The sequence below is a fragment of the Monopterus albus genome, unplaced genomic scaffold, assembly GCF_001952655.1.
Source record: "Monopterus albus unplaced genomic scaffold, M_albus_1.0 scaffold12.1, whole genome shotgun sequence".
NCBI lineage: Eukaryota > Metazoa > Chordata > Actinopteri > Synbranchiformes > Synbranchidae > Monopterus > Monopterus albus.
The window spans coordinates 1,671,155-1,682,169 of NW_018127892.1; the positions used below are offsets into that span (position 1 = coordinate 1,671,155).

Below are 11,015 nucleotides of genomic sequence, written 5' to 3' on the forward strand. Positions count from 1 at the left end.
AAATCACAAGCCAAAAACAGGAAGGAGTGAAACCTGAGTCCATATGAACCAAGTTCAAAATCAAGGATGAAGCACGAGAGGTGAGTAACTGGTCTGAGAAGCAGGAGCAAATGTGGAGAAGAGCACAAGACAAACCGGCAAACCCTACTGAGGAAGGTGAGGTGATTTATAAAAGCTGAGCTAATAGGTGTACACCATGAGTGGCAAATGGTGGCTGGGTCGAGCTGGGGACGGTGAACAAGCGACAAACGGGAAGTGACTTCAGAATAAGAGTACAAGATGGGAAGTAGGGCAAAGCTACGACAGAAAGCCTCTTCCAGACTTTTGGATAGATGCATAGTACTGAATTAGAATCACTGAACATTAATAAGTAAGCAGTATTTTTATACTGTACCTGGTAGAGGCGGCCCTTATTCTGCTGTGGTGTTGAATCCCCTCATCTACAGCAGTAGTGCAGGTTTCACAAGTGAATTCTATAAGCAAAGTAGTAACTACAGCTGTCACATGTGCAGAGTAAACTTTTATTTTGTATGTTTCTTTCATCAAAATACCACCTTTATCAGTGCAAAGTGGCAAAAAATGGTAGACTCAAGTAAATTACCAGTACCTCCCATTTGCATTTAAGAACTATTAGTACCTGGTCAACAACACTGCTTGTCTCTCGGCTGCAATGTGACAAAACCATCTAAACAGTTTGAAACCACCATAATCCAGTGCGCAGGTTCTTCGCCATTATAAAATAAGGTGGCGCCTCTTTGGTGGGATGCATTTTGACCGATTTGATCTGGGCCTAGCTAAATAAACAGTGCTTTATCACATAGCACTGGAAACCGACCAGAGCTGTGTGTAGATGCACGAACGCAATAACCAAGCGCACTGCAAAAGATTGCTTGGTGGAGCTGTAGGAGTGGGGACCTCTGGCTGTCAGACTGAGGGCAGGCGTGGCAGTGGGATGGTCCAGGCGCGCAGAGCGATGAAAAACATCAGGGACCATCAGCTGAGGCCCTGAAATAGTCCGACAAAGGAGCTCTGTTCCCAATCCTGCAAACACTGGTAATTAACCACATCTCCTGATTCTGAGGACGGCTGTGGGCTGTGGGTGTGCCGCACCCGCACCGAAGACACGGTCCTGGGGATGCACTGAGGTGAGTAAACCATCTTATCTTATTTATGCTCAATTGTGTCGAACGAGGCAACCACAGTCAAATAACCGGGCGTAGTACAGGGTTCTCCCCGACGCAGGCACCAGCGGTGTGTGCGCATTTCACCGCCGATGTCTGTCCGACATCCTCACGGGTTTGCGATGCTGTCTGTGTATATACCACACTCTACTATGGCCATTCTGAAACATTATGTTTGTGTGACTTGGACCGTCCGCACAACACTGCCCCATGTTGACCACGGTTTCATTACTCCATTGTTCTTTGGGCCCGTGATGAGCGCAAGGTGTTTATATCGTGCTGTTCAGAGCCCTCGTAGTACTTCAGCCGCGAGGCGTCTAACCTCCGTCATTAGCGCGCCAGCGGTGGCTCTTTGTTGTTCACAGCACCTCGGAGTTGTGTGTGTGTGTGCGCTAATATAAGGCACGTGACTCGCACTGTTTAGATGAACTGAGGTGTGATGGTTCCGAATCTGCGTTTGCTCGGCTCTGTGCAGAGTAGAGTCGCGCAGTGTCCTGGCTGTGCGGTCGCAGCTGGCCTTTGCATTTTGCGGGTGGCCATTAGCGGATCCTCCGCCCCTGCTGGTGCTGATGTTGCAGCGCCTGCCAATGTTGCTAGGCAGCCATACGGCGCGCGGGCCGCTAACTGGTAGGAACGGAGGATGCAAAAGATGAAAATGTTGTGCATCCACGTTGAAATGAAGGCCTAAAACTCAGGGTTTTAGCGCAGCTCTCTCATGAATGTCTGATCAATAGGCCTGCTCCGTGTGACTATCATCTTTGGGAGTGGTGTGCAAAAGTTTTTTTATTTTTTTTAAATGTCACACGGCTGTTAAGAAATGTAATCAGTGGTAAATACGTCTGTGATCTCAATTAACTGCAGTTTCCTGTATAGCTTATGTGTTGAATTATGAAATAGTCTTGTAAACCCGAGCCTTTTATCATTTTTACTAAAATGATCTAGTCATAGAGACTGATTAAACACCGCTGTTTGACCTGTTCAAGACAGAGCTTAGGATTTAGTTGTATTGTGTTACAATAATTCAAATTTCTAACATTTAAAATCAAGAGTGAATGAATGGAAATGGTCATAATTGGGGATATGTGACAATGAACAAAGATTCTAAGAGGTATGTTAATTAAGCTTATATGGCTTGTCCTACAGTGTATTTGTGGTTTGATGCAGTTGTTGAATTACCACTCTGCAGTTGATGTTGCATATGAAATAACAATATATGGGATTTAATGAAAAGAAAACACCAGAACTCCCTTTACTACAATGAACTCTCATTGCCTAATGCTTTTTCCAGTTTATCCCATTAGAGGCTGTAAAGAAATGTCAACTAAACTTATTTTCATCATCATGTGTAGACTATTTCTGCAGTACACTCTACCAAATGTTTAGAGTTGGTCCATTTATTTGGGGGTTGAATACAGAAAAGGTGCCCTTGTAGGCTACAGTATATACATAATTTAGTTCACTGCCTTAGTCTCTTGTTGTTTTAGGTAGGTATATTAGACTGAATATTTTGTGTTAAAATGTTTTTAAAAATAAAGCTGAGTTTCAGTTATACTGTAGGTAGCAATCCAGATGTAATCATGGTCAGGACAGTGAGGACTCGCCCTAAATGGGTTGATTGTGTTCTTTACCATAAGAGCAGGCAAATATAATGAGCTTCAGTGAGTTTAGAAGGTAAAACCTTGCCTATTTCACTAAATAACATTTAAGAATGAACCTTTTTTTTAAAGGTTCGCAACATTTTCAAATGTTTTAACTTGATATACACTGATTTAGCTTGATCTTATTTTGAAAAACTGTTAGTAAAGGTATTGTTTTCTTAAAAAAGATTTACATAACTGGTTGGGATCCACTGGCCAGCCATCATGACATAACCCAATCAAAGCCACAGAAAATCAATCCAAAGCTTGTACCGTTGTCTGCCTCTCTGCTGCTGCATGTCAGAGCTCAGGCACAGAGACCTCCTAAAACTAGATTTACAGCACTAAATACAGGCATGTACTCTGATGTAGTTCATCTTCACATATTAAAAAAAAAAAAAAAAAGTGGTTTAGATACAATTAGGTAAAAATCTCACAGCAGAGCATTAACTCTGATCTGTGTGTTTTGGTGAAGGACACCACAACAAATCCTGTGTTGGTATTTAATTATTAAGTGATATTGAAGTTCAGATTTAGCAGTTTGGTTTCAAAGCAAGCACCCAGCTGTAGAAGAGCAGAGAATGGCAGGGAATCAGCTTACTTACTTCCTAATCTAAAGAGGTAAGGTGATGCTGCAGCACGGTCAGCCATCACAGTGTGACTAAGGATAAGAGCAGGCTGCAGCGATGGTGGGCCGGCAGCCAGATTTCAATGTCTCCCCTTAGTCATTAGGACCCTCCCTGGAGAGAGGCTTTCTGTCTGCTGTCTGACAGCAGCTGGCCCCCTCTACCCCCAGAGAGAGAATATCACAGACACTGTGAACCATCCTCTATTGTGAGACAGTGATGCTTCAAATTTTGGTATTTATAGACGGACTGCTGCTCAAAATGAGTGACTTGTCAAAACATCTATCTGAATACATTTGAATACACATGATCTATTTAAAAAAAGAAAACACTGTTGATTCAGTAATAACAGGGCAGTTTCTCTATAATTATCTGATGGATTGGCTTGCAGACACCAGTATGTTCATATGTCATGTATGTTTAGGGAGCTCCGTTAGTGCTTTAGGGCACTGCTAATGTTTTTGGATAGCCAATATAATGTTTGTGCTTCGGAGCCCAGGACGCCTCAAATTGAAGTGCACAGTTTATCCAGAAACTCCATTAAAGGCTTTGCCATCTGTCAGTTTCCTGTGTGCAATGAAATTTAGTTGTGTACATGGATCCGACGTACCGATCTCTGTGCCTTTGGAGTGAGCATCTTAAGCTTGTCCTGGATCAGAGAGAGGGCATATGTGATCAGGGATGCCGAACTAGTATGTTGCAGTAATGCAACTATTCAAGTGTAATTGAGTCAGTTGTTGTGGCACCGGAGGGAGGGTGTGGTGTGTTTGGGACCTTATCTGCTCCCTGCAGTACTCTGTGTGCGTGTGTGAGCTGAGTAGGTTTCATACAGGGAGTGGCCAGCTCTTCTCTGAAGAGCATTACGGTAACTATTCTTTCTCCAGTTACTGAGTCGTATCACCAACCGACTTCCTGTCAGTGGTTCTGATGCTGCTGTCTGCATGTGAGCTCTTATGCTAATGCTGCATTTTTCTGTAGCTCTGCACTTCCACCCGCCAGTCCCCTGAGGAATACAGCATCCTTAATGTGAGGGTAGGTATTTCATTTTAATGCTTCCATTTGAAAATGGAAATGAAATTAATCCAGCCTTCACATGCTGTTCAATATGCTGTCTGTTTAGTACTTGCTTTACAGAAAGCTTAGTGTTGATGAGAATGCAATGTTTGTTTTTTTTTGTTTTGTTACTGCAATTGAAGTGTACATACAGTATGGGAGGGTATTGATTGAACTGACTGAACTTGATCTTTGATGGATCAGGGCTTTTGTTGATTCTTGAAAGTGTAGACATAGGGACAGTATAACATTTACTATTGACTGCACTTTTCCCATTTGCACACTTACTTAAATTTCTTGGATAAACCAACATGATAATGCCCTCTGCTGCTTTAGGAGCATACGGATAATATATGTAGAATTGTTTTCTTAAAACTTAATTTCATAGACTCACTTTTGTGATGTCTTTAAATGCGTTTTCCTTGTTTAACCTTCAAAAAATAATTTCCCCATTGTACTGTACTTAACCCATATGGAGGTTAATGTAAAACAGCAGGAAGTAGTGCATTAAAACAGTTGCACCTATGCACTTACAAGCTGACACCCAGACTGTTCTCATGCTGCATTTGCAGTATTTTTAGACTCGCAGGTTTTGAAATACAATCTTAATATCTTGTCAAGAAATGTATCATATTTACTGCCATATAACACCAATTTGCACTTCATGTGGATGACCTAGAAGATTGAGAAGATTGGTTAGTTGTCAAATGCTGCTGTAGTGCAGGTGTCATGACAAGGAGCAAGCATACCCAACCACGCCTTGTTCCTTACAGAAGTAGTAATAATGGTAAATAACGGTTACTTTAGTACTTTAGGTGTGGGTGAAACATTGTTTATATTAATAAGTTTGGAAGCTTTGTGTGCACTTATCTTTATTTCTTTATTTAGTAGCACATTGCAGTGCCCAGCACCTAGATTTGGGTGTGCATTCACCTGAGATTGTAAACACTGCTGTTTACGCAGCATTTACGGTATACTGCCATTTCTCTATTGCACTTTCTTTACAGTTCTCCCCACCCACCCTTGGTTGTAAGGCACCCACTGGAAAACGGTAGAAGATGAGCAAGTCTCCCACCCCTAAGGGCACCCCGGTGCAACGAAGCCCCAGTGATGGGGCCCCTGAAGGCCTCCATTCTCCTCAGCATTCCACACCTGGTTCTGGACCCCAGCATAAAAAACGCATTTCCAGCCTCCTCCAGAGTCCGGTGAGATGGCCTCCTGTCTGTGTTTGTAGGGTTCATTAGGTGAATCCCAGTTCTTCTAATTGCGTCCATGTTTCCCTCACTTGCATCTTTTCCTTATGTCTTAGTCCCGCCCACATAAAATGCAAGGAGAAACTGTGAGGAGAGAGGAACAAGGAAACATGTAATATTTGACATGAGACATCCTTTCCTTGAGCCTTCATGCAAAGTGTCCAATCACAAAATGATTTCTGACAAAGGGGCATGTCAGTACATAACAGACTTCTGTGAAGGATGCACTTGTATATCTTTAGTTAGAGCTCCTCCAGCAGCCTCCACGCTCCTCAGAGCAGAAATAGTTGGGACATCATCATGGTGGACCGGAATAACGTCCGGGTCATGCGAGGATTGTGGAACAATAAAATAAGGGAATTGGGATTCACCTATTGCCTGAGTCGCTTTCGTTTTTCTTGCTCTGTCTCTCTCTAGATATGAATATCTTCCCACATTAGAATAAATATGTCTTCAAATGCCACTTGACAGCTTGGGCTCAACAAGTGCCGGACCCCACTCTGAGTCCATGACTGTGTTTCTGCATTGTGGTGACACTGATGGAACTGTGTGTAGAGACAGCAAACATGAAGTGAAATAACTGGTGTAGAGAGAATGACCCATGAAATGTTTACTCACCTTTACCTTGGTAATCAGCACATGTGTTCAATGTTCCATGGATTTTGTTATTATAGCCTCTTTCAAATCAAATCAATGTATTTATATAGCACTTTAAAACAACAGCATGTTGACAAAAGTGCTTCACAGGTATAAAACATGTACAATAGGACATATAAAACAATATATTAAAATGGAATGGAAAATAAGAGTGACAGCACAATAACAAAATGGGTAAACTCCACTAACAATCATAGGCAAGGACAAACAAGTTTTTAGTAAAGATTTAAAATCAGATGGGTGTGAGACAGACCTAACATTTACAGGTAGGGAGTTCCAGAGTCTCAGGACCACTACTGAGAAATCACAATGTCGGCAATGAATCTCCAACTATAATAATAATCACCTTTATTTGGCCAAGCATGTTGTGCGCTCACGCACACACACACACACACACACACACACACACACAAAGAATTTGTTTCCAGTACAGAACCGAGGGAGCCATCTGCAGCACCAACTCACACTGATGGCTTTAACCATTGGGGGCAACTTGGGGGTTCAGTGTCTTGCCCAAGGACATTTTGCAGGCACACTGCAGGCACCGAGATTCGAACCTCCAATCCTCCGGTTGGGAGACGACATCTCCCAAAAACTGTTCACTGATCTAAGAACTCTCGGGGTCCTCTGCCATTGCACAAGTTCAGTGAGGTAGTCTGGGGACATGCTGTTTAATACTTTAAATGTAAATAACAGCAACTGAAACTGAATCCTAAAGTGAACAGGCAACCACTGAACAGAGGAGAGAACAGAGGATATATGGTTGCATTTGCGAGTACCCATCAAGAGATGTAAAGCAGCATTTTGTACCATTTAAATCTTAAGTAAAGATGTGTTGCCCCCAGAATACAAAGCACTACAGTAGTCTAGTCTGGAGCTAATAAAAGCATGATTGGCTTAGCAATCTTAGTTGCAGAAAACTAGTTTTTACAACAGCATTGATGTGCGTATCAAATTTAAATTCATTATCAAATAAAACACCTAGGTTTTTTAAAGTAGTTTTTGAATGAGAAACTCGAGGACCAAAGTCACAAGTAGACAAAGAATCAGCATTTCCAAATAAAACACTCGTATTAAGATGTAAGAAATTCCATGCTAACCAAGATTTGATGTCATTCAGAGGGTCAAATAATGGAGGAGGGGGTGCCATTTCTTGTTTTCAGTGGTAGAAAAATTTGTATGTCATCTGCATAGAAGTGAAAGGAATACCTGTGTTTCTCCAGTATGGACGCAAGTGGTACATATACAAAGTAAAAAGAGCTGGTCCAAGAACAGACCCCTGGGGAACACCACAGGTTAGTGGGGCAGGGCTGGAGGAGCGCTCTGATGTTGACTTCTAAGCTCCTGTCCATGAGATGAAACTGTAACCATTTGAGAACAGTGCCTTGTAACCAACATACTGTGCAAGCTGAGATAACAAAATTTCATGGTCTAATCTTTCAGATTATCCTGATGCCATGAGTTATTTTTTTATGAGACAGTGCAAGGTTCACCAAAGACAGAACTGTTCAAATCTTACACATAGGGGCTTTGAGTATTATGAAAGTGACACTATTTCTATTATGTGGTCTGTGTGATATTACATTAATGCTTGTGTGTGTGTGTGTGTGTGTGTGTGTGTAGTCATTCAGAGAGGAGCTGGATATGCTGATCCAGGAGCAGATGAAGAAGGGTGGCAGCTCATCTAACCTATGGGCACTGAGACAGCTTGCTGATTTTATGGCCTCCCATGGCTCTCCAGCAGCTCTGCCAGTGTCCCCTTCCAGTACGTGCACAAATCCTTTGATAAAACCTTGAAAGGAGTACTCCTCCAATTTAATATTGTGATCCAATAATGTTGTCACACTGTCATCATGGACCGTTTAAAAAATTTATCACAATTGATGGACAAGATCCAGAGATTTAATTGCCTTCTTTCTTCCTTGTTAAAACCTGGTGCCCACATTTTACACAGAGCAGCTCTACCACTGATACATCTGTAGGAAATTCTGTCTTTTAAATCTAACGGCAACAAAGGTACTTCCACGCTGCAAGGCCTCAGGCAGAGATGAGGAGCGGGCTACAGAAGTCTGGTGATCTGACTTTCCTAGTCCATATCCCCAGATTTTTTTTGCACTGTCAAGCTTGCATTTTTCAGCCCCAGAAGATGGTGACTCAGATTTCATCACTTGAGTCAATTTATCACATCAGGCTAGTACTTCTAAACATCTGTGAACAGACTGTGAATGCAGTATGTCAGAAAGGCCTCTTCAAATTTGACACAAGTGTCCACTCAAAGATGAACTGATTAGATTTTGGTGGTCAAAGGTCAAGGTCAGTAATTTACTTCTGTCCCATACCTGTGAATTTGACTGGCAGAGGCATATAGCTGTGAAGCAGCAATTCTAGTTAATCTATGTAATAATAATAATAATAATAATAATAATAATAATAGTAGTACTTTTCAGAACAGTTACAAAGTGCCTTACAATAACTAATAAAAGTAATAAAATCAAGAACAAATCTACAACACAATAAATAAAGCAGTTACAACATCAGTTAAGAAAAACCATTAACATTAATTGATGGCTGCATTTAGTTTACATCTGAATACAGTATCTGTGGTCATGGCTCACTGGCACACCTGAGGTTAGCTAAACATGGAATGCTGGGAGTAGAAGCCAGCTTCCATTCATCTTCTAGGAGAAGAGGCAACTCCCTCCAGACAGGCAGTGGAAAACTCTATAGCAGCTCCAACACCGATGGACTTCACTTGTGAAACCAAAAGACGACGACAACAGTGGCAGCAGCAGTAAAAATGCAGTCGGTCAAGTGATTGATCTGCCCATTGGCAGCCCAGTGTGGAGGGTGTGGGTGGTCCATGGCAACTTAGCCATGTTTTTGTGTTTCTGCCCTAAATGGAACAGAGAAACTGTTAGTTATTAGATCCACCTGAGCGTTTCATGCTATTAAAAAGTCAAAATGTCCGCTGTGAGTCAGGCGTATTGCTGTGCCACTGATCACTATTATTAACACAACCACTGCACTATAAGGATAATCACCATTCATAAGGATAATCACCTTTATTTGGCCAAGCATGTTGCACACAAGGAATTTGTTTCTGGTACAGAACTGTCACTTGGCATCATCATACACATTTGTAAATTATGATCCAAGGTGTTCATGAAGGACAGGGTGAGGCAGGATGAGGACAAATTGTTAAATAGCCCACAAAGAGAAGGCTTCCACTTCATTTGTGCTTTTATTTTATCACAACTGTTACATTGGCATTAGAGGCCCTGCACACCCACACAGGTGATTTCAATTATTCTGGTGGATTAGAGCTCTGTTCAGAGGAATAGAAAACACTTGCTGAAATCTCATTCAAATTCAGTGATTTCCACTACACAAAGAATGTACATCATTAAACATGCCATTGCAAAAATGATATAAAGACATTATCCATCAGTGCCATCTTCCATGTCATTATGTACAGTATGTACACTTAAGGAAACAATCAACCACTCTGTTTAATATTCACCTTTGTCGTCTTTACTGTGCTCTCTGACTCTGTCTGCTTTTCCTCCCTTCCTACCACCATGCAGACATGATGATGGTGACGCCCATCAATGACCTGCATGGCTGGGAGCCAGGCAGCATGGTGAAGGGGGAGAGGCTGATGCGCTGCAAGCTGGCCGCCACCCATCGTCTGTTCGACCTCTTCGGCTGGGCCCAGATCAGCCACACCTGTCTCACTGTTAGTTTTACTTTTTTGTAAGGGACCAGATATGTAAAGAGAGAATGCAGTGGAAGTAGAATTGAGCTAACAGGACATATACAGTATGAAGTTAGAACAGTTGATGCAGAAGAAAAGTGCTGTACTAACAAGGTTACAACTGTACTTATGATCTGAGATGTTCTTTGTGCTATGCAAGTGGAAAGACACCAAGAAGGTGTTCAAAATAGTAGGTTTCTTTCCCCTCAACTCAGGATTAATTGCTGAACCTAGCTTACTGGCAAGTTTTCTTCAACAAGCCCTGAGTTTCTCTTTGTCTCCTCCTGCCCAGTCTGATGGAGCTGTCTGTTTCATTTCCTCATTCATAGTCGGCATCGGCACAAATTTAAAATCCCCTCTGCAGGCAAATTTGTAACCAAAAGCCGGTCTTTGCTAAAGTCATCATAAGGACAGAGACAGCTCAGTTAATATTGCATGTTCAGCTCGACATAAAATGTTTAAAGCTTCAAGGCACTGACCTAGGAAAAGTCATTTCTCATTTTGTGAATGGTTGCACATTACTGTTGGCATCATCATAACAATCAATTTATGGTCCTTTTGGAAATTCTTTTCATTACACATTAACACAACGCAGATGAGCATGCCACCCCATTCAAACATCACAGTAAACAACAATAAACTATCATTCACAAAGATTTGTTCATCACTTTTATACCAGAGGGTATGAAAGATCTTTGGGCAGGGGAAAGATGTCTTTACTCAGTGTTGACTCAACTGACTCTGATCAGCTGCTCTGGAACGAAAAACTTGTTCAGACTTCCAGGTTAAGTTCAGAGTTTATTAAACCCGCTGTCTGGAACAGGCCCCAGAAAGGTTTTCACATGATAGTGTAA

General features: G+C 41.9%; 1 protein-coding gene across 4 annotated transcripts in view; it reads left to right on the forward strand.

The window, feature by feature from the left end:
• The first annotated feature begins 786 nt into the window (after positions 1 to 786).
• add2 (adducin 2 (beta)) overlaps positions 787 to 11,015 on the forward strand; it is a 20,262-nt gene continuing 10,033 nt past the window's right edge. For 3 of the 4 annotated variants that reach the window (XM_020590345.1, XM_020590347.1, XM_020590348.1), the window contains exons 1-4: positions 787 to 1,145; positions 5,505 to 5,702; positions 8,031 to 8,172; positions 9,992 to 10,143. In XM_020590345.1, the coding sequence (XP_020446001.1) occupies positions 5,556 to 5,702; positions 8,031 to 8,172; positions 9,992 to 10,143 (441 nt within the window). In that variant the 5' untranslated portion in view covers positions 787 to 1,145; positions 5,505 to 5,555. Of the gene's footprint in view, positions 1,146 to 4,422; positions 4,477 to 5,504; positions 5,703 to 8,030; positions 8,173 to 9,991; positions 10,144 to 11,015 lie in introns of all 4 variants that reach the window. The other variant, XM_020590346.1, reaches the window with a different exon arrangement.